At 40.1% G+C, this 24,762-nt stretch overlaps 1 protein-coding gene across 5 annotated transcripts in view; it reads right to left on the bottom strand.

Annotated features, from left to right (window-relative positions):
- Window positions 1–16,874: 16,874 nt before the first annotated feature.
- The window catches only part of LOC126319908 (GMP synthase [glutamine-hydrolyzing]), a 134,260-nt gene continuing 126,372 nt past the window's right edge, over window positions 16,875–24,762 (bottom strand). For all 5 annotated transcript variants that reach the window (XM_049993637.1, XM_049993629.1, XM_049993646.1 and 2 more), the window contains 2 exons: window positions 23,755–23,943; window positions 16,875–17,398 (listed from right to left, as the gene is read on the bottom strand). In XM_049993637.1, the coding sequence (XP_049849594.1) occupies window positions 17,297–17,398; window positions 23,755–23,943 (291 nt within the window). In that variant the 3' untranslated portion in view covers window positions 16,875–17,296. The remainder of the gene's footprint in view (window positions 17,399–23,754; window positions 23,944–24,762) is intronic.

Below are 24,762 nucleotides of genomic sequence, written 5' to 3'. Positions count from 1 at the left end.
CAAGATTACAAAGGGAAGTTGTTGCAAACTTTTGTGTCTCAATGGGAGACAGCTATGGAGTTCCAAAGAAGTGATTCTTTAATTTTGTTGCACACTTTATGTTGTTGTTGTTGTTGTTGTTGTTGTTGTTGTTGTTGTGGTCTTCCGTCCAGAGACTGGTTTGATGCAGCTCTCCATGCTACTCGATCCTGTGCGAGCCTCATCATCTCCCAGTACCTACTGCAACCTACATCCTTGTGAATCTGTTTAGTGTATTCATCTCTTTGTCTCCCTCTATGATTTTTACCCTCCAATACTAAATTGGTGATCCCTTGATGACTCAGAATATGCCCTACAACCGATCCCTTCTTCTAGTCAAGATGCGCCACCAATTTCTCTTCTCTCCAATTCTATTCAATACCTCCTCATTAGTTATGTGATCTACCCTTCTAATCTTCAGCATTCTTCTGTAGCACCACATTTCAAAAAGCTTCCATACAAGGCTACACTCCATACAAATACTTTGAGAAACGACTTCCTGACACTTAAATCTATACTCGATGTTAACAAATTTGTCTTCTTCAGAAACGCTTTCCTTGCCAGTGCCAGTCTAAATTTCATATCCTCTCTACTTCTACTAGCATCAGTTATTTTGCTCCCCAAATAGCAAAACTCGTTTACTACATTAAGCGTCTCATTTCCTAATCTAATTCAAGGCAGCATCACCCGATTTAATTCGACTACATTCCATTATCCTTGTTTTGCTTTTGTTTATCTTATATCCTCCTTTCAAGGCAATCTCCATTCCGTTCAACTGCTCTTCCTGGTCCTTTGCTGTCTCTCACAGAATTACAATGTCTTCTCCATGGATTTTAATTCCTCCTCTGCATTTATCTTTTGTTTCCTTTACTGCTTGCCCAATACACAGCTTGAGTAGCATTAGTGAGAGGCTACAACCTTGTCTCACTCCCTTCCCAACCACTGCTTCCCGTTCGTGCCCCTCGACTCTTAAAACTGCCATCTGATATCTGTAAAAATTGTAAATAGCCTTTCACTCCCTGTATTGTAACCCTGCCACCTTCAGAATTTGAAAGAGTATTCCAGTCAACGTTGTCAAAAGCCTTCTCTAAGTCTACAAATGCTAGAAATGTAGGTTTACCTTTCCTTAATCTTTCTTCTAAGATATGTCGTAGGGTCAGTATTGTCTCACGTTTTCCAACATTTCTACGAAAAACAAACTGATCTTCCCCAAGGTCAGCTTCTACCAGTTTTTCCATTCGGCTGTAAAGAATTCGTGTTAGTATTTTGCAGCCGTGGCTTATTAAACTGATAGTTCGGTAATTCTCAAATCTGTCAACACCCCCTGTCTTTGGGATTGGAATTATTATATTCTTCTTGAAGTCAGAGTATTTCGCCTGGCTCTCCCACAGTTGTCAGTAGTTCTAATGGAATGTTGTCTTCTCCTGGGGCCTTGTTTCGACTTAGGTCTTTCAGTGCTCTGTCAAACTCTTCATGCAGTGTCATATCTCCCATTTCACCTTCATTTACATCCTCTTCCATTTCCATAATATTGTCCTCAAGTACATCATCCTTGTATAGACCCTCTATATACTCCTTCCATCTTTCTGCTTTCCCTTCTTTGCTTAGAACTGGGCTTCCATCTGAGCTCTTGATACTCACGCAAGTGGTTCTCTTTTCTCCAAAGGTCTCTTTAATTTTCCTGTAGGCAGGATCTATCTTACCCCTAGTGAGATAAGCTTCTACATCCTTACATAGCCATCCTTGCTTAGCTATTTTGCACTTCCTGTCAATCTCATTTTTGAGACGTTTGTATTCCTTTTTGCCTGCTTCATTTACTGCATTTTTATATTTTCTCCTTTCATCAATTAAATTCAATATTTCTTCTGTTACCCACGGATTTCTATTAGCCCTCGTCTTTTTACCTACTTTACCTTCTGGTGCCTTCACTACTTCATCCCTCAGAGTTACCCATTCTTCTTCTACTGTATTTCTTTCCTCCATTCCTGTCAATTGTTCCCTTATGCTCTCCCTGAAACTCTCTACAACCTCTGGTTCTTTCAGTTTATCCAGGTCCCATCTCCTTAAATTAGCACATTTTTGTAGTATCTTCAGTTTTAATCTAGTTCATAACCAATAGATTGTGGTCCGAGTTCACATCTGCCCCAGAACTGTATTACAGTTTAAAACATGGTTGCTGAATCTGTGTCTTACCAGTATATAATCTATCTGAGACCTTCTAGTATCTCCAAGGCTGCTTCTATGTATACAATCTTCTTTTATGATTCTTGAACTAGCTATGATTGAGTTACATTCTGTGCAAAATTCTACCAGGCGGCTTCCTCTTTCAGTCACACTGTATATAATCATTAGCATTCATAGATGTCGCCAATTGCACTAAAATATTCTGTTACACATGGCTTGGTGGCAGTTTGGCACTGTCCTATGATTAAGATGGTTACAGGCCTTTTGCAGAATATTGTCAATATACATTTTCCAGACTTTTCCTCTGCATTTTTCATGTGAGGAACAATTTATCTGCAGAAAACACCATCCTACTACCCTGCTGCTTGATGTCTGTCACCAATTCTGATGACCCTCGTCCTCACCAAACCAACAAACATGGCTCCCATATAGATAGCCATAATCTCATGTCGATTCCTTGAAGGATATACCCCAACCTTCCTTGCTTAATTTAATAATACACATTTTGTTTGTGCTTAAGCTAAACTTGTGCAAACTTTCTGAAACAATTGTTATCTTACATGGCAAATTCATTGTAATAGAATACAGCCATGTTACACAGTAGATGTGCTCCTCTGTGCTTCATTGTAGACGCAGATGCATCTCTTGGAAACTGAACATGTTTCCTCTGTTAAAAGTGAAAAATAAAACAGCATGTAAAGCAGAATTACAAATTTTTCAATCCACAAACCTAGCTGTACATTAATGTTAAAATGTGGATATAAGGAATGCAAGTTGTTAAAGTTGGCTCTTTTTCTATTTTTAGTCATCAGTCTTCTTACTGGTTTGATGTGATATGCCACAAATTCCTCTCCTGCACTAATCTTATCGTCTCAGAGTAGCACTTGCATGTCCTCAATTATTTGTTGGGTGCATTCCAATCCATCTTCTCTACAGTTTTTACCCTCTATCATTCCCTCTAGTACCATGGAGATTATTCCCTATGTCAAGACACATGGTTCTACATGTCAATTTTAAATTGGTCTTGGGATATTTACTGTATGTAGATGAATGCTGGGTCTGGGTCACAGACAAAAATGATCTAAAACATGTACCTTATAACACACATTCATTAAAGTTAATTGTGAAATTCGTCATTAGAATATGAGGATGTGGAAGTGTGTGGCCTCAGCTGCCGGAGACTGCAGTCGTGTGTGAGTTGCGTTTGCATGAGTAAGTGTGTGTGTGTATTGTCCATTTTGAAAAAGGCTTTATTGGTCGAAAGCTCACTTTCTGACAGTCCTTTTGTTGTGCATGTCTGCGACCCAGCATCTCCGCTATATGGTGAGTAGCAACTATCCTTTTCATAATATTGCTACATTCCATCCTGGATTTTCCCTTGTTTGAAGATGTGGAAGTATTGCATAACCAAATGTGATGTTTTCTAAGCAAAGTATCAAAGAAATAGGTTCATATAAAGATGCTTCCAAAATGTCTTTATTTTTGAGTTATTGATAAAGCTTCTTCCACATCCTAAGGTCAGAAGTTGCTAGATGACCCAAATGTCCTCCACTTGCTTCTAGACATGCGTGCACTAGTGGACTACAGCACACTTTCAGATGCCCTTGAATGCTGTCAAATGGTTCAGAGTCTTCTATGGCACATTGATTAAAGAGTGTTTGCATCATGAAAGACTGCTTGATAAAACAATTGTCTTTGGTGGCCTTTCATGGAATGAACAATTAGGCTTAAAAGTGCACTTCACATACAACCACATTTTTAAGGATGGATCCTGTAGCTTGACTGGAAAACTGTGAAGATTGTATCCAAGTTTGGCTGGTGGTGCCAGTGTTTTCAGAGGCATGCAAGCAATTCAATCCATTTCTCTCTGTCTTCTCAGTATTGAGAGCTTGCGTCTATGCAACACTGAGACTGTAGCCGTTAACCTGGCTTAAGTTCTTGCACATTATAATTTTTACTACTTCTTTAATAACAAAATCTCTGTATCTGGAAGTGTAGCTAGATTTATTATTCTGTATTTTTTTCTGAACAGGTGTTCAGGTAATTACTAATTTCTTAATTTTTAACATGTCATTGGTTGTCTGCACAGCAGTTGATAAGGGTACAGAGAGACCGACAGATTTAGTTGCTTCTGCACTTGTGAATCACAGTGAATGAGATATCACACATCTCCTTATCTTCTTGAGTGATCAAAAAATTGCTCTCATGCTGCTTCTTCCAAGGACCCTACCTATTTTGTTATGTAGCACCTCAGACACAGAGGACAATAGGTAGATAGTCAACCCAACAGCCATTCTTTCGTAAGATGTTCTTCACAATTAATCTTGGAATCTGGTTGGTACTTTTCAAACAGTTTTAACTCTATATACAAATCTATCTAAATCAGCTCTCTTATGGACTGAGTCATGAAAACTCTGTATGTCGACATATTTATCACTGCGCATCGGCATGCGGTAGACAGAGTGGTCGAACCACCCCTCTTTTTTTTTTTTTCTTTTCTTCAAACAAAGCTTCGAAAACTGGAAGCTTACACACTCTCACTCTCTCTCTCTCTCTCTCTCTTTCTCTCTCTGTGTGTGTGTGTGTGTCTCAACAGTAAACTAAATGTTCAAGTGCTTGATGGTGTGCTCCAGAGCTTTGGCACAATGCAGCCAGACCATAAATTTGTCATCAGTGTATTGATAAAACAAAGATGGGTAAAACTAAGACAAATTTAATGTGAGATTCTGGAGACCTGTGTCACATCCAGTAGAGCTCTGTTGTGTGCCTTTACCTAGATCTTCTTCCATAGGCACCAAAATGTCTTCTACTTGGTCAGGTGTACAAGTAAATCATATTCTAATACATCAATTATTTGTGGTGCTACAGAGCCTGCCTCACAAATGTAAGTTCAGTGACAACAGTTGGATTACTGCTGCTTTCTTTCTGGAAACAGCCATTCTACTTCACATCTATTAATATTCATGTGATGTAATAAAGTTCACATGTGCCTCCTCAGAAATTGAATATCCTACCACAATTAAACAGGACACTTATCAGATAACTGACTGCAACTATATGTGTGACAAAATGGTCAGCATGTCTGATTGCTAAGCATAGTATCTGTATTGTTCCCAGTACTCCCAGGGATTTTTTCCTTGGTGGTAGGACTGGGATAGGGTGCGCTCTGCCCCATGATACCAACTGAGAAACTACTTGAATGAGAAGCAGCGACTCCAACATCTGCAAAGCCAGGAGAGTGGTCTGCTGACTACATGCCCCTCCTTATCATGACCGAATGACGAATGATGACATCAGTAGAGGATAACTCAGTGGCTAGTCACCATTGAACGACCTGACAGGGATAGTTGACAGAGCTTTAGCTATATATGTGACCGACTGACAATGTTAAGCATAAAAATGTCTCCTTAGCAACACGTTGCCAACAAGGATATAATGAGTGCATAAGCTGTTTGAGTTACATCAATATTATTGCTCAATTATGAAACAAAATTGATCTTAATTATTACTTAATACATACGAATGATATCAAATGGCAGAATGTATATCAACATGAGGAAGTGGGGATATGCTTGTGACTACATTATGTGAATGTGGCGAAGAAGAGACAATGAACCATCTGCTTGTCTGCAAGTTGTGGCCAACTGTGTGTTCTTCCCAGAGCATGAAGATGCCATGCCACCAAGGAAGCATGGGAATTAGCTGCATATTGGTCACACCATACCTGCATATATGTATTTGTGCAGCAATAATTATCAATGCCATTAATTGTTAGTAGAAAAGATAAATCTTACAGTTCCAATCTATAAGCAGTATGTTAGTAATATTCTGTAAATTATAGTGTCATAATTAAAAATGTGTACCTTTAGGTAATCTGCCTACAAAAAATACTGAGTTATTAACTATCAATCCTTTGGCATGTTATAAGTTTTGTATATTTCTTTTGATGCCTCCATCAACAGATATACAATCCAAGGCTTTATGGTTGAATATTTCACTCATTTCTGTGTTGTGTTAAAACTGCATAAACATGTAGAGTAAGTAATTTCGACTAGGCAGATGTCTGGAAAGCGCATTGTCAATATTAAGTGAGTCATAAAATATCGAAGTGTATACAACAAGAGTAAAGTCATAACTGGATAACATTATATGAAATGAAACGTCCAATAAACTTCATGTTTGATAGAAATATAAATGGTAACTTTGTTGGTTATGCTGATGTTCTTCTACTACCGACAAACAATGTGAATGAGGCTAAATAACAAACTGAACAACTAGGAAATAGTAACAAAAGTGGGAGTAGAAATTTTGTTTAGAAAGACAGTAATGCTTCAAACCTTCAAGACAAACTCTTTACATATGACCACGAAAGACCACGGTTTTAACTGTGGCAACATGTTGGGAGAGGGAGTGGCATAGCACCTCAAGAATGGAGGAATGGATCTCGAGTACAAGGCACGATGACTGATACTCTAAGAACTGGCAAAGAATATTTTCAGTTGCTCCATTCCATAGTTACATTGTGTACAATGCAGGTACTGTTGGTGGTTGCAGAGGTGTGTAAAGAGCCGGTAAATGATTCAATGAAAATAATGGTACTCAATGGAAGATGACAAAGAGAAGACTGAAATAATGAATTTAACCTCCAAAATTATTTCAATGCAGTACACTTCTATACGGTTCCTCCTTTCATTCTTTGCATAATGGCCAAAATGGACACACACTGAGAAGGTATTGATGAAGAGAAATTCAATTAACCACTAAATAGAGGAAGGGCATCTGCACTTAATGATATAACTGTCAATTTTATATAGATTATGGGGAAGAACTTTCTTCCCTTCTAAAAGCAGTTCATGACAGGTTAATGTAGCAACAGAACAGTTCAACAGGAAACTGTGTTTCTTTTATACAGTTCGTTGTGGCGGCTGGTTGAGTGCGGGTCTGTTAGAGCTTGTTGCCAGATTCTGTCTGCATGAAAATGGACATAAAAATGGAGCGAGTTTGTGTGAAATTTTGTTTTAAAACTGGGAAATCAGCTTCTGTGACCTACAAACTATTAAAAACAGCTTTTGGAGATAATTGCATGAGCCAGTCAAATGTTTTTGTCTGGTTCAACAGATTTAAAAAAGACTGCAAATCATTTGAAGATGAACCAAGGTCCGGCCGTCCTCTCCCTCAAAAACAAATGAAAATGTTGTGAAAGTTTGAGACAGAGCGCTGTGATTGTAGACTTACAATTAGGGAGATGGCTGATTAACTTAAGTTTCTATGTAGTTCAGTCAATTTTAACCGAAGATCTAAACATGCATACTGTGTCCGCAAAATTCATTCCAAAAGTGTTGTCAAGTGACCACAGAAAATACCGACTTGAAGTGTGCCAAGAACTGAGGAACTAGACTAAAAATGACCCAGATTTGTTACATAGGGTAATTACAGGTGAAAAATTGAGAGTACATGGATATGATCCTGAAACCGAAGTGTAGTCTTCGCAGTGGAAGACTCCAGGTTCACCAGAACCGAAAAAAGCATGCAAAGTTGGTTGAAGGTGAAGACAATGTTGGTGACTTTTTTGAATTCTACCGGTATTGTGCATCATGAATTTGCCCCTGGAGGGCATACAATTAATCAGGAATACTACAAATGTGTCCTTGAGCGTTTGGACGAAAAGGTGTGGAAGAAAAGGCCAACATTGCGGAAAGACAGGGAGTTGCTCCGGCTCATCGTGCCTTCTCCATCGTTGAATGTTTGACAAAATTCCTGTGCTTCCACAACCACCATATTCCCCTAATTTGGCCCCTGCGGACTTCTACCCCCTGCAGACTGTGTTATGGGGAGACTGAAACAGCACTTAGTCTGACTGGGGTTCAATCCCACAAACTTCTGGTTTCTTGACAGGCTTTTTACTGCTAGACTACCAGGCCTCACATAAGCTATGTCAGTATTCTGCAGCAATTATAAGCTGTGGTTTCAAAATACTGATACGAATAGAGGAATAGAAATAGTGATACAATTTAACCTCAGGAGACATAAATTCAGGTCCCACAGAATTGCAGAAACATGCAAGACAATACAGACATTTCAACTTATCATAGATAATCGGCTGAAGTAACGGAAACTCTAATATGAGTATTTGCAAGTTTTGATAAAGCTTTTGCCTGCGTTGACTGGAATACACTATTTTAAATCCTAAAGGTATCAGGGAACACGGAACAAAAGCTTATCTAAAACTTCTACTGAAACTGGATTGCAGTGAAAGTGTGGAAAAGACATGAAAGAGGCAGTAATTGAGAAGAGAGTGAGACAGGTTTGTAACTTATTCCCAAACTTATTCAACTGTACACTGAGCAAGCAGTAACGCAAGCCAAACTTCAAAGGACGATTAGCCTAGTTTCACACCGCACTTAAAAATGAAAACAAATATGGCCCATTATATGATGATAAAGCATAACATGGCCTCATCTCTCAGGGATCTGCAGGAAACTTGAAATTATTATTAACATCACAAACTCTAATGGCCATGAGAATTCACAATCAAAACATTCTGTACCTACACAGAGGTGAGTTGTGATGTCACAGGCGAGCTCACTGCATTGCAAACCAGACCATTACTTTTCATGGTCGGTGAAACGATAGTATAAAGCCTCCTAAGGACATCAACCTCTTTTGCCATCTGTGTGTCCGCCTAAACCCCCCCCCCCCCCCCCTCCAATCTTCGACTGTGCTAGGGAGAAACTCCCAATAATGAGGAAAACAAGAATACATATTTCCAACACACAACAGAACAAAACGACATAAATAACTACATAAACATGTACATAAGAAACTGATTTGATACTGTCACATATCTACAAAGAAAATGACTTAGAAATGAAAAGTGAAAGTACAAAATAGAAATTTTATTGAACTATCATAAATGCATGCATACTGGTTTTAATCATTAGCCAGATGATTCTAACTCTTAGTGACTTAAGTCACTGTCGCTATTTTCATAGAGTGCATTGTCCTCTGTGCCATCACACACATTAGAAACACAGCATTTTTTAAATGCGCGATGAAGAGTTTTACTAATGATATATTTCCACAATTGATCAGTCCACTTGCACACTTAACATCTCATGTAGGCATTAACAACCTATCTTCTTTATTTAGACATTAGGTGTACGTACGTTGAAGCTTGTCCTTAAATGGTCTGTTTACACAAACACCTAATCGCTGTCTAATTAAGGTCATCCCTCCTGGAATTACAACCAAGCCCGTTCCAACTCATTAATTTTCTCTATATAGCTAGAATAAGTACAACCTGCATACATATCTAATACATGCATGTTTGGCAACCCTAGCAAGGCAACACGATGATGTTGCCATATAAGGCTGACCCACCCTATACCATGTCCTCTGTGAATCAGCCATTTTAGTGAGCAAGTATAATAACTTCATTCAGAAATACTTTTGACTTCAGTAACATCTCCCACTTAAGAATAAATGGTGGCAGTTTATGGCCATCAGCTGTGAACGCATGACTGACATGCACTGTTTTTCACCATCTGTGGAAGTTATCTCAATGTCTTTTTCCCATTTTGCCTCTATTGTGTAATTATTTGGCACATCCAAATACACAGGAGTTTGATCCCCAGTACCTGTCTGATCACAAAGATCATTATTTTCAATGTGCAATACGAAGCACTGAAATTCGATAGGTTTTCCCCAATAGTTTTCTGGCAGGTTCTACGCAACTAAAGTGCACCTACAAACAGAAAATGCCCAACATTTCATTTCATGAAACAGGCAAGCTAACAGTGGCTTCCATTGAAATCTTATATTTTCTGCTGTAGATCAACATCCTGTGCTTTGACTTGTATAATTTCTGCACTCATGGATAAGCACTGCTGTTGCCACTCGTTAATAAAATCATTCAGCACGACTTCTAAGGTGTAGAAGCGGCCACGTTTTGGCCCAGAATATTTTTTTTTTTTTTTTTTTTTTTGTAGCTGGAACAAGCTAAACATTGTTCCTTTTGCCCTGTGCATAATCTCTCATTATTCTCGCTGATCCCATATCACTGACCTGCAGCATAATTTGATTTTGTCCCTGCAAGAGAAATCACTTCTTTTTTCAAATTCGAGGCATAGTGAAAACACTTCATCATGACAGACTACAACCTGGCACTTCACTTCACGAAACTTCAGAAATATGAGGGTCATCCAAAAATTAAGTTCCGTTTCTATTTCCATCAGCGTCAGCACTATGATCGCAGTTCCAAGCATGCGCGGCATTTACTCTGACTCAAGGAGAAGACATGTATCCCATTTTCCGATCCTGCTGCCAACGTGTGCTTTGTAGTGTTTGTTTATAATGTCAGCCGTAATTGAAAATGCTGCTGCGTGTGAAATCAGATCTGTGATTCGTTTTCTAAATGGGGAAAAAAAAACCACAGGAAATTCATCAGCAAATTTGTGATGTTTATGGACAAAATGCTATGAGAGATTCAATGGTTAGAAGATAGGTCAGACTGTTCAATGAATGCCCAACCTCACACAGTGAATGCGACCAAACAACTCTTACGGGAATTTCACTGGGACAAGTTTGATCATCCTCCATACAGCCCGGACTACGCTACTAGCCACTTTCACCTCTTCTTACACCTAAAATCTGTCCTTGGTGGTCAACACTTCAATGATGATGATGAGCTGAAAGAACAGTCACCACATGGTTGAATACACAAGCGGCAACCTTCTATGAAGAAGGCATACAAAAACTTGTGCCACTTCAAGTGCCTACAAAATTTCGGAAGCTATGTAGAAAAGTAGTTTAACAGATTTAGATTTTTGTACATTAAATATTTTATCTGTATCTGTACACGTTTGTTTTATATAACCAAATGACACTTTCTTTAAGGACATACCTCGTAAACTGAAACGAAAGATGAAATGCTTTTGGCAGCATTGCTCTCATTGGCTGGAGCTGTCAAAATGTTAAACCTAACTTGCTCAATTCTGCAAGTTTCTTAAAAATATGCCTTTTTATTGCTATGAATATTTGAAAAATTGCTAAATTCAAAGATAAACACTATTAAATTTGAATTTACCCATGATAAAAAATAATTGACATTCAGTACTTGAAATACTAACACAATGGGTTCTGGACAAACTACCTACTTGTAGCAGCTTCTAGCGACATTTTTCAGAACTTCCTTAGGCTTTGCCCCTGAATCTAAGCTGCAGGCATATTTATGGACCAAGAAAATTGGGGAAAAAAGGTTCTTTTGCATTCGGGTAAATGCATAGTTGCCTTCACACGTGGCCCTACCCTAATGTAGAGTAGGCGACAACGAGGTGTGCTGGAAGGGAGTAACAACAGCTGTTCTCTCTCTCTCTCTCTCTCTCTCTCTCTCTCTCTCCCCCCCCGTGTGTGTGTGTGTGTGTGTGTGTGTGTGTGTGTGTGAAAGAGGGAGAGACCTTTGAATGCATGTCTGGGAGCATCGGGGGGGGGGGCAGCTATGGGCTAAGATATACTATGTCTCCAAGCACAATGAGATGAGATTGACAAAAAAAATTGTTTACATTTTGCAAGAACAGGATGGCAATGAGATGTAAGGCTTGTACTGATAGTACTGCATTTGTTTACATTTTCAACAAGTCTTTTAGTGATTAATAAAGTTCTTTTCCGGGCTATTATGCCGTGGTCTGATGGATTTCGCATTGTAACCCAACGTTTCGTCCCCATCTGCGGAGGACATCTTCAAGGGGGTTCGTGGCTTCTGTTAACTTCCGAAACACACACTGTCTCACTACTGACTGCAGCAAATTTTTGTTTTCGCATGCTCCCGCGCATAGGCGTGACGTCACATGTTTTGAATACGCGAGCGCAATTGGCCGTTGTCGGTTGCCACCGTCCGCTGTTGCTATCATCCCATGGCGGAAGACTGGTACACATCTTCTTCAGCACCGGCATCCAGATGTCATTCAATTTCACGCCCTCCTCCTTCCTATTAAAATTCCTGGGGTGTTTCATAATCTCTATAGCCTCTCTGTAAAGCCTTTCATGATATCCGCTTGTGGCTGCCAGTACTTGAGTTCTATCAAAATAAATGTGGTGGTCTCCTGACTGCAAAGTGTGTTCCGCAACAGCTGATCTATCAATCTCTCCCCTTCTACAATTGCCCTTGTGCTCTTCTAGTCGTTTTTTGACCGTTCTTTTTGTGGTACCCACATATACCTCCCCACAACTACACGGGATCCTGTAAATTCCTGCTTTTTCCAGCGGTTTACGAGCATCCTTAGCCAATCTCAGGTGTTCTTGTATCTCCCGGGTAGGTTTGTAAATCACCGCGATATTCCGTTTTTTCAATATTTTCCCTATGCGGTCAGTGACGTCCTTAATAAAAGGCAGGAAAACTTTTGATTTTGCAAGCGCTTGTGCATTGCTATGATTTTCACGCAGCGGTCTTAACGCTCTTTTTATCTCAGCAGCCGAGTGTGGACGCGATTACAGCCGAAGAAATCCGCATAGAAACTGTGAGAGTATTAGCTCGCGCAAAGCCTCCAAAAAGTAATTTAACCGTGGGTGAGAGGAATGCAATAAAACACCTAAATGAGGACGATAGTATTATCATTGTCCCCGCTGACAAGGGAAATGCGACGGTGGTTTTGAATATTACTATCACAGCAAGATTAATGACTTACTAGATCCGCAGACTTACAAGAAGCTGAGTAAAGACCCGACTGATAAAGTTCTTAGAACGGTTACGCGGTTAATTAAGAAGTCCTCTATCGAACAGAACGTTCAGAAAAGTCTGTTCAATTCAGTTGCGCTGCCACCAAGACTCTATGGCTTGCCGAAGGTTCATAAACAACTTGTTCCTCTGAGACCTATAGTGAGTGCCATTGGTTCGCCCACCTATTCTATTGCCAAGTTTTTGACAACGCTATTATGGCCGCATGTGGGACGATCGGACTCCTATATTAAGAATTCTGCACATTTCAGCGGCATAGTGGTCCAGCCGGAGGACATGTTAGTCAGTTTCGATGTGGCATCGCTATTTACTACGGTTCCTCTCAACGAGGTGTTGCAACAGCTGAATAGAATTTTTCCTCCCGACATTGCAGAACTATTTAAATATTGCCTTACGACCACATATTTCAAATGGAACGATGAGTTCTACGAACAGACTGATGGCGTGGCAATGGGGAGCCCCTTAAGCCCGATTATAGCTAACTTTTTCATGGAAAAATTCGAGGCGCAGGCTCTAGAAACTGCCAACAAAAAACCGAATATCTGGTTCCGCTACGTAGATGATACGTTTGTGTTGTGGAGGCATGGCAGAGAGGAACTAGGCCGTTTTCACAAACATCTAAACGGTATAATCCGAAGATTCAGTTTACCATGGAGGAGGAGGCAGAAGGGAGACTAAATTTTCTGGATGTGCTAGTTTACAAGAAACAGGATGGTAGCTTAGGCCATACAGTTTACCGGAAACCCACGCACACGGATCGTTATCTACACCGGGATTCGAACCATCACCCACAACAAAAGCGAGGCATAATAAAAACGTTGGCGGATAGAGCGAGGAACATCTGTGAACCTGGGCTACTGGATACGGAACTGGAACACCTCACTGATGCATTACTCAGGAATGGTTACTCGGCTGCTGAGATAGAAAGAGCGTTAAGACCACCGCGTGAAAATCGTAGCAATGCACAAGCGCTTGCAAAATCAAAAGTTTTCCTGCCTTTTATTAAGGACGTCACTGACCGCATAGGGAAAATATTGAAAAAACGGAATATCGCAGTGATTTACAAACCTACACGGGAGATACAAGAACACCTGAGATTGGCTAAGGATGCTCGTAAACCGCTGGAAAAAGCAGGAATTTACAGGGTCCCGTGTAGTTGTGGGGAGGTATATGTGGGTACCACAAAAAGAACAGTCAAAAAACGACTAGAAGAGCACAAGGGCAATTGTAGAAGGGGAGAGATTGATAGATCAGATGTTGCGGAACACGCTTTGCAGTCAGGAGACCACCACATTTATTTTGATAGAACTCAAGTACTGCCAGCCACAAGCGGATATCATGAAAGGCTTTACAGAGAGGCTATAGAGATTATGAAACACCCCAGGAATTTTAATAGGAAGGAGGAGGGCGTGAAATTGAATGACATCTGGATGCCGGTGCTGAAGAAGATGTGTACCAGTCTTCCGCCATGGGATGATAGCAACAGCGGACAGCGGCAACCGACAACGGCCAATTGCGCTCGCGTATTCAAAATATGTGACGTCACGCCAATGCGCGGGAGCACGCGAAAACAAAAATTTGCTGCAGTCAGTAGTGAGACAGTGTGCGTTTCGGAAGTTAACAGAAGCCACGAACCCCCTTGAAGATGTCCTCCGCAGATGGGGACGAAACGTTGGGTTACAATGCGAAATCCATCAGACCACGGCATAATAGCCCGGAAAAGAATTTTATTAATCATGACAGTTCCGGCCGTGAAAGTTTACATTTTACAAGTCTTTTAGTGTCAAGAGAAGATATGATGTGAAGAATGCTCTTCTAATAACTCTTGCTTCCCATTGCAATTGTGGTGCTCACAGGAGGAGTGGATCCTTTTTGCATGGAATGAGTGATAGCTGTCAAAATTAATGTACCCTTGGAAGTTGGTGCATGAAAGGTTGTTTGATGGGCCATAGTACTCCCAGGAGAGTCTAAAGAAATTATCTAATTGAACAATTTTCTGATATAAGTGTTACAGATGTTGAAGTGCAAATCTTGAGCGCAGAAATGGAACGCAGGAAGTTAAAGAATGCCTTACCATGATAAATGCTGATTTGCAGAGCATCCAAGTCACCCCAGGCCATTGCAAACAAGCAACTTAGCTGTGAACATCATCATCAGATGAGGTATGGTGAAATAATAATTTTGTCTCAAGTCACATATTTCTGGGATAGTGCAATGAAGGTTTCTACTGAGATTAGAATGGCAGATACTGTCATTAATATAAAGGCAGGAAACCAGTGCAGCAAGTTTGAGATAGACCCTACACACAGCCTATTAGGGGAGCCGAGATCCTATACACAGCCTATTAGGGGAGCCGAGTTGCAGGTGCAACAGCACGGGAATTAACGCAGAAGGGACCATCTACTCATCTCTCACCAGCAACAACAGTAATCAAGAGCAGTATTACTGGGATGACCTGCAGTTGAATGTGCACCAAGATGAAACTTCCTGGCAGATTAAAACTGTGTGTTTCCTGGGAACCGTTGCCCCTGAAAGGTAAAACTCTTGGGTCCCAGTCCTGTCCAGCACACAGTTTTAACCTACCAGGAAGTTTCATGAATGATTATGTACATACAAATTCAACACTCTGGAGCAGACACAGTTAAAGTTAGTGGCCTCCATGTTTGCAATAGGACTGGGATGCACATGGAACAGTCAACAGCTGGGGAGTGGACTGCCAATACACTTGAGGCAGGAGCAGATCAACATTTGTATACAACTCAGAAACATCTGAGTAGAACATACATAGATTATCACAACATACAATAGGTGTCACTATGAGAACAAACTATGAGGGGACGGTCACAGACATCTAAGATGGGACCAAATGCAGAACACATTGAACTGATGGATAACCGCTGTATACAGACAGGAGTACATTGTTAACACAAGTAGCACCCCTGATAGCATGCCTGGAAATCTGTTTTCCCACAACTTCTTTCTTAATCCACTTGGCGAACCGCATTACAAATTTATTTCTTCTTTGAAGACTATCTCTACTAGAATAAGGAGTAAACAGGGCATGGTAGAGGAAAAAATTAAATAAATAGAAAAATGCAAGAGAAATAAACTTGGGAAAACCTGTTGCCAAAAGATAAACAACAGAGGCAGTGGAGTGAACACTTCTGAGGTAACAGGGCAGGAAGTAAAAGTTTTAGAGAAACAATCACCTGTGTACATTAGTGGCATCTGTCGTGGGAGGTAGGGTTCAGATGAACATGATATGTGAGGTCTCCTGTGCTGAGCAGACTGTTCTGAACTTGGGGCAGAATTTGTCCTTGGACATAGGTTGTTGCTGTGTCTTTTTGCATTTCAACACAACTCAGCTTTATGTCACTGTGGTTTTACATCCACATAAATCATACTCCACGTGCCACTGTGCACTGAAAAGTTGCCGTAAATTTGGCATAAGATATAGGTGCTCTACTTGTTTTAGTGTCAAAGCATGGGTGTAATAGGTGTAGGTGGTGTATGGGGCACATACCCACCTCTTGGAAAGTATACCTGTGAAAACAAAGAGTACACACTTAACAATTAGCCATCTCAGCATTTTATGTGACAATTACCACTTGCAAGTTAGTTTTTTAAGTTGCACATACCTCTCCATTCTCGCAGTATGTTTGCCTTGCTCAGCAACTTTTTAATATAAATTTTTACTCAAGAAATTAACTGTTTTATGGAACATTCCAATTCCTTTTATAAAACTGTCTATGATTGAAGTATTTAATAATGTGGACTACTGAATGGTAGCCTTAATGAAGACAGCAGAGGTTTAATACTACTTACAAAAAATTAGGCAAATATAAAAATTCCTACTTTGCACTTATTACGAAGGCTGTTTGTGTCAGCAGAAATGCATGGCTCAACAAAACCTAAGGACCAAAGAATTAACAGGCTTGCAAACACAAGACAATACAAATTTATAATGCTTCTTTGTATTACACTGATAAAAGCTGTCAGATAAAAAATTCTTCAGTCATAATTATTTATAACAAATGATATCCTGAACAGTCACACTATCACATTCACAATCTCAATTAAGTTTCACTTAAAAATTACAACTTCAACAATCAGGCCCAGGAAATCATTATCTCTGCTTATCTATTTGAAATATGTACATAGCTTGTGCATGGCATAGATCACTTTTTCCGTCCTGATTTATACGGGAGCAAATGTCTGAACACTGTTATCCACCAAAAAAAAATCTGTCACATGAACACATATTTACAAGCACTTGTGACTCCAAATGTTAACAGTTATTGCAATAACACTGTGCAAATGATGCACCATGGTACAACACAAACACAACCAATGTAACAGAAATCATTCCCATTCAGTTGTTCCAGGAGGTTTCGTTGTCAAATCGTAGAGCACTCTTGAAATGCCAGGCACAGTAAGAATTTCTGTTATCATTCTTGCTACAACCTAGAGAGAGAGAGAGAGAAAAACTGGTATTATAATGCAGTAATTGATTTTAATAGAGGGAAACTTTCCACATGAGAAAAATATATATAAAAAACAAAGATGCTGTGACTTACCAAACTAGAAAGTGCTGGCACACACACACACACACACACACACACACACACACACACACACACACACACACACAAATTTCAAGCTTTCGCAACCCAAGGTTGCTTCATATTAAAGACAAAGATTCCAAGACTTATCAAGCGGGAAAGTGCCTGTCTACCAGCGCAAATATGGCAAAGGAAAAATATGCCTTTAAATATGTCTGTGTGTGTGGGGGGAGGGGGGGGGGCGGCTATATACCTTTCCTTTTTTCCCCCTAAGGTAAGTCTTTCCGCTCCCGGGATTGGAATGTCTCCTTACCCTCTCCCTTAACACCCACATCCTTTCGTCTTTCCCACTCCTTCCCTCTTTCCTGAAGAAGCAACCATTGGTTGCGAAAGCTAGAAATTTTGTGTGTGTGTGTGTGTGTGTGTGTGTGTGTGTGTGTGTGTGTGTGTTATTTTATTGTGCCTGTCTACCAGCGCTTTCCCGCTTGGTAAGTCTTGGAATCTTCGTTCTTAATATATTTTTCCCATATATAGAGAGAGGGGGGGGGGGGGCTAGAGGGGGGGGGGGACATTCCACGTGGCAAAAAATTTCTAAAAACAAAGATGTGACTTACCAAACAAAAGTGCTGGCAAGTCGATAGACACACAAACAAACACACAAAATTCTAGCTCACATCATAGGGAAACATTCCACGTGGGAAAAATATATCTAAAAACAAAGATGATGTGACTTACCAAACAAAAACGCTGGCAGGTCGATAGACACACAAACATACACACAAAATTCTAGCTTTCGCAACCGACGGTTGCTTCTTCAGGAAACAGGGAAGGAGAGGGAAAGACGAAAGGATGTGGGTTTTAAGGGAAAGGGTAAGGAGTCATTCCAATCCCAGGAGTGGAAGGACTTACCTTAGGGGGAAAAAAGGAAAAAGGACGGGTATGCGCGAGCGCGCGCTCCCACACACACACACACACACACACACACACACACACAGTGTGTGTATACTTGTTCTTTTTTCCATCCTTTTTTCCTTCCCCCCCCCCCAAAGGTAAGTCTTTCCACTCCCGGGATTGGAATGACTACTTACCTTCTCCCTTAAAAGCCACATCCTTTTGTCTTTCCCTCTCCTTCCCTCTTTCCTGACGAAGCAACCGTTGGTTGCGAAAGCTAGAATTTTGTGTGTATGTATGTTTGTGTGGCTATCGACCTGCCAGCGCTATATAGACACACACAGGCAGACATATGTAAATTCAAAGAGGTTGGGCAGAGATGTCAGTCGAGGAGGAAGGACGCAGGTAACGATGATGTTGAATGACAGGTGATGTACAAGGGGCGGCAACTTGAAATTAGCGGAGGTTGAGGCCTGGTGGGTAACAAAAAGAGAGAATATATTGAAGGGCAAGTTCCCAGAAAATAGCCATACCACAATGGAGGGGTATGGTATAGACCACACAAATGTGAGGTTTCTAAGGAGGGAAACAGCTTTTTCTGTAGTTTCAGGGCAACAGTCTGAATGGCTGACTGATCTGGCCTTGTAACATCAGCCCAAATGACCTTGCTGTGCTTGCACAGCAGACAACTGAAAGAAAGGGGAAAGTACAGCTATAAGTTTTCATGAGGACATGTAGCTCTACTATATGGTTAAATAATGATGGCATCTCCTTGGGTAAAATATTCCGGAGATAAAATACTCCCCCCCATTTGGATCTCTGTGCAGGAACTAATCACGAGGGTGTCACCATCAAGAGAAGCATGACAAATTCTACAGGTTGTAACATGGAATTTTAGACCCCTTAATCGGGCAGCTAGGTTAAAAAATTTAAAAAGTGAAACGGATAGGTTGAAGTTAGATATAGTGGGTATTAGCAAAGTTCGACAGCTCGAGGAACGGGACTTCTGCTCCAATAAGTACAGGGTTATAAACACAAAATCAAATGAGGTAACCCAGGAGTTGGTCTAATAACGAATAAGAAAATACTAATGCAGGTAAGCTATTATAAACAGCCTAGTAAACGCCCTGCCGTAGCCAAAACAGACACAAAGCCAACACCCACCGCAGTAGTACAAGTTCTTATGTTAGCTTTGCAGATGAATTTTGGGACAAGATGAAAGAAGGTATTCAGACAGTTAGGGGGAGACAAAAATTTAATTGTTTTGGGAGCTTGAATTCAATAGTAGGAGAAGGAAAATTAGGTGAATTTGGACTGGGAGAAAGGGATGAAAGAGAAATCCATCAGCTATCATTTTGCACAGAGCATAATTTAATCATCATTAACACTTTCTTAATGAATCGTGAAAGAAGGCGTGTATGTGGACAAGACCTGGAGACACCGGAAGATTTCGAATTGATTACACAGTGTGCACAGAAACAGTGAAAAGCTGGTAAGAGTGCTGAAGAGAAGGTTGTGCTGAGAAATAAGAAAATGATTCGATATGCTGCACTGTTTTCAAGTTATTTGGCTTCAAAGTTTGCCAATCACATCGTTGCACATACAAATTCAAGCAGTTGCACAGTGGTAATGCATAGACATCTGTGGGTCCATGGGTCCATGGGTTACCACTTACTGAAATGCTCATTACCAGTTAAATTGTGCCTTTTTTTGAAATAGATACTTTTAAGGTACGTGAGCAAAAGCTATGTTTGTTCTGATTGAGGAAACCCAGGGAAGAGCACATTCGGGGACAACCCAGGGAAGAGCACATTTGGGGACATCACCTCTGGTAGGCTGCTTGAATGGGCAAGCGCAACAATCTGATCTTCAATGCTAAATGACTAAAATGGCACAACACATCAGTTTTTTATTAACAATTATTTCTCAGCACAACCTCACCTGCAACACCCTTACAATCTTTTCATGCTGTTTCTGACAACTCTGTATAATATAATAAGACAGATTTTGGAACCAGATTTTCACTCTAAGGCATTTTCATGGGCAGATGTGGAGTCTGACCAAAGTTGGTTGTTTATGAACTGTAGATTAAAACTGATGAAAGTACAAAAGGTAGTAAATTAAGGACATGGGACGTATTTAAGTTGAAGGTGTTTGAGAGTTTCAGAGGGAACATTAGGTAACAACTGACAACAACAAGGGAAAGGAATACAGTAGGAGACTAATGAGTAGCTTTGAGAGATGAAATAGTGAAAGCAGCAGTCGATCGAATACATGACAGACAAAACGTAGGAGAAATCCTTGGATATCACGGGACGTAGTGAAATTAATAGATGAATGTAGAAAATAAAAAATCCAGCTAATGAAGCAGGTGAAAAGTTTGTACTAATTTCTAAACAAAATGAGACTAGACAGAAAGTGCAAAATGACTAAACGGGAATGACTAGTGGACAAATTAAACACTTTGGAACCCAACCACTTAGAAGAATATTGGGCCTAGGATCCAGGCTATTTATGTATGTTCAAGATAAGAGTCTAGCTTCAATTTTTATTTTTCATGTCCACTTCAGTTCTCTGATAGATCACAAATTTGAAAATAATGCTTAAGGAAGTATAACTGTCCTCGCAAGAAAAAAGTGCAAGGTGAATTACTGACACAGTCTTTTTAACACAAAGTTGCTGCCCAAGCTATGGTCGGGCTTCGTCTCAAAAGTTTTAAGGATACATAAGCATATAAAACTAGACAAAAAGTAGAGACTGCCTACAGGAAAATTAAAGGTGCTTTTGGAGGAAAAAGAAGCAGTTGTGTGAATCAGGAGCTCAGATGGAGTATCAGTAAGCAAAGAAGGGAAATCAGAAAGAGGGACCAAATATATAAAGGAGTTATACAAGGGAAATGAGCTTAAATGCAACATTAGGAAGGGAAGAGTATGTGGATGAGGATGAAGTGGGAGATATGATACTGTATGAAGAATTTGACACAGCACTTAAAGACCTAAGTTGAAATTAGGATCCTGGAGTATAGCACATTCTGTCAGAACTGCTGACGTCCTTGGGAGAGCCAGTCATGACAAAACTATTGCATCTGGTGTACAAGATTTATGAGTGAGGCAAAATAGCCTCGTACTTCAAAAGAATGCAATAATTCCAACTTCAAAGAAAGCATGCTTTGATGCATGCAATTCCAATTACAAAATGATCTAGAGAGAATTTCTGTATGGTGCGAAAAGCGGCAAATGTTGGGTATACGATAAATTGCACAAATCTAAGGGCCGTCCATTCGACTAAATACCTAGGAATTACAATTACGAGCAACTTAAATCGGAAAGACCAACTTAAATTGGAAAGACCACATAGACCACATAGATAATATTGCGGGGAAGGCAAAACAAAGACTGCACTTTGGTGGAAGAACACTTAGAAGATGTGACAAACCCACTAAAGAGACAGCCGACATTACACTTGTCCATCCTCTGCTGGAATATTGCTGTGCATCTGCGCATTGTGGGATCCTTACCAGATAGGGTTGACAGAGGACATCGAAAAAGTTCAAGGAAAGGCAACTTGTTTCGTGGTACTGCACAATAGGAGTGAGAGAGTCACTGATATGATACGCGAGTTTGGGTAGCAGTCACTGAAACAAAGGCGGTTTTCTTTGCGGCGAGATCTATTTATGAAATTTCAATCACCAACTTCCTCTTCTGAATGCGAAAATATTTTGTTGGCACCACCTATGTAGGGAGAAATGATCATCATCATCATAAAATAAGAGAAATCAGAGCTTGAACGGAAAGATTTAGGTGTTCCTTTTTCTCCCACACGCCATTTGATAGTGGAATGGTAAAGAAGTAGTATGAAAATGTTTCCATGAACCCTCTGCCAGGCACTTAAGTGTGAATTGCAGAGTAACCATATAGATGTAGATGTAGACTATTATGGAGTATAAGTTTAATAAGTCATGGAACAACAGAATGGAAAATCTGCTATGACTTCAGATAATATAATTTGGGTTCGCAAAAATGTAGGAACACATGATGCAATACTGACGCCCTGAAATATCTTAGAAGATAGATTAAGGAGATGCACACCTACATTTACAGCATTTGTAGACTTACAGAAATCTTATAACAAGGTTGACTGGAATACATTATTTGGAATTCTGAAGATAGCAGCCGTAAAACACATAGAGCGAAAGGCTATTTACAAATTGTACACAAACCGGACAGCAGCTGTAAAAATTTGAGTGGCATGAAAGGGAAGCAGTGGTTGAGAAGGGAGTGAGACAGGGCTGTAACCTATCCCCAATGCTATACAATCAGTACACTGAGGAAGGAGGAAGGGAAACCAAAGAAAATTTTTGTGAAAAGTCCAGTGAGAAGAAATTATAACTTCAAGGTTTGCCAATTATGGCAGAGACAGCAAAGGACTTGGAAGAGCAGTTGAATGGAATGGACAGTGTCTTGAAACGACAATATAAGGTTAATATCAACAGAAGCAAAACAAGGGTAATGGAATGTAGTGGAATTAAATAAGGTGACGCTGTAGGAATTAGATTAGGAAACAAGACACTACAAGTAGCAAATGAGTTCTGCTATTTAGGTAGTATAACAACTTATGATGCCTGAAGTAGAGAGAATCTAAAATACAGACTGGCAATGGCAAGAAAATGTTTCTGAAAACAAGATTTCTTGACATCGAATATGAAACTGTGTGTTAGGAAGTCTTTTCTTAAGTTATCTGTATGCAGTATAGCCTTGTATGGAAGTGAAATGTTGTCGATAAGGCAAGATGAGTAGAGAAGCTTTTGAAGTGTGGTCCTATAGAAGAATGCTGAAGATTAGATGGGTAGATAGTGTATCTAGTGAGGCGGCAATGAACGGAATTGGGGAGGACAAAAAATTTGTAGCATGATTTGACAAGAAGAAGTAATAAGTTGACAGGGCTCGATCTGAGCCATCAAGGTATCACCAATTTAGTACTGGAGCGAAGGGTGTGGGGTAAAAATTGTTGAGGGGGATAAAGAGATGACTACAGCAAGCAAGTTCAAGGTTGCAGTACCTATTTGGAGATGAAGAGCCAAGAGGATAGAGTAGCCCTGAGGGCTGCATGAAACCAGTCTTTGGACAGATGACAATGATCACCACCACCACCATTGGATTTGCAGTCTGGCACTTACACACTGAGCAATGCTTATTGGTTTATAAGCACTCATTAATTACTGTAGTTGTTAAGACTGTAAACAGACATACTGTAAAAACTGACTAGAGTATCAACAAACTCCACACATTGAAGACTATCTGTTCAGTATAGAATTAGTTATTGCAACACATCTAAAAGTATCTCAACGTGATTTCAGCAATAACTCACATCAAGAGGTAGATCTCTTCCAGGAATAGCAGGAACACCTGTCATGAAGTCGTGGGTACAGAATGGCCTCAGAACAACAGAACGCTGACATGATGGAATCCGAGATACTTGGTCTCTGTCGAAATGTATGGGTATCAACACCACTGGCATTTGGCTGATGGCATTGGTGTACCCTGATGCTGCAAGAACCTGGAAACAGTGAATACTGTAAGTGAATGGTTAAGGCTGAGTTCTTGCATATGATAATACTTTCATATTTTAGAAACTAAGTATAATATTATTACAATATTACAAAATATTGAAAAACTGTGGAAAAAATATAATGGTATCATAACACAATATTTTGGTAGAAGTAGCACACCTTCTAAAGGAAATTTTCGCCATGATAATACATAGTAACTAATGGTGATGTGTGTTCTTTACTCTCTAACACCACTGGTACTATACTGAATACTACCATCATTAGTTCATATAATGAGGAACAGAAATCCGTGAACAAGTGACCACACAATTTGAACACACAAATACATATATAAGAAAGCTAAAGTGAAATGAGTGCAGACATGTGTGTGTTCTAGGGTGTCTCTGTGGGTGGTCTGCATTTGAACCTCCACAATAGCACTTTTCTGGCCCTGATTAAAAATATTATACTTGTCACTCCATCGAGACAGTGCTTAGTTCTTAAAGTGGCCAAAGGTCTGAGAACCACATTTGTATAGTGATCGACCAAATCTTGGACTCTGTCCTGGTGTCTGGGAATAGCTAATAGCTAAGAATGACCCTGAAGCAATGCTGAAATCAGTACTTTATCAATACTGAGGATGCACAATGGTTTGGACTGGTCGATACTCTTAACAAATAGAACTGCATCTAGGAAGCAGGGGACTGCAGATAGCTGGTACTCTGTGGGAGTGTGGGTAGGCCAGGAGGCATGCCGAGATAGTAAACACAATTGTGACAAACTCTGTGTCCAGATGGTGCAGTGGTTACTGCAACTGCCCAGTAAGC

Source organism: Schistocerca gregaria, chromosome 2, assembly GCF_023897955.1.
Source record: "Schistocerca gregaria isolate iqSchGreg1 chromosome 2, iqSchGreg1.2, whole genome shotgun sequence".
In the NCBI taxonomy this organism is placed as follows: domain Eukaryota; kingdom Metazoa; phylum Arthropoda; class Insecta; order Orthoptera; family Acrididae; genus Schistocerca; species Schistocerca gregaria.
This window is presented reverse-complemented; position numbering and strand designations above follow the sequence as displayed.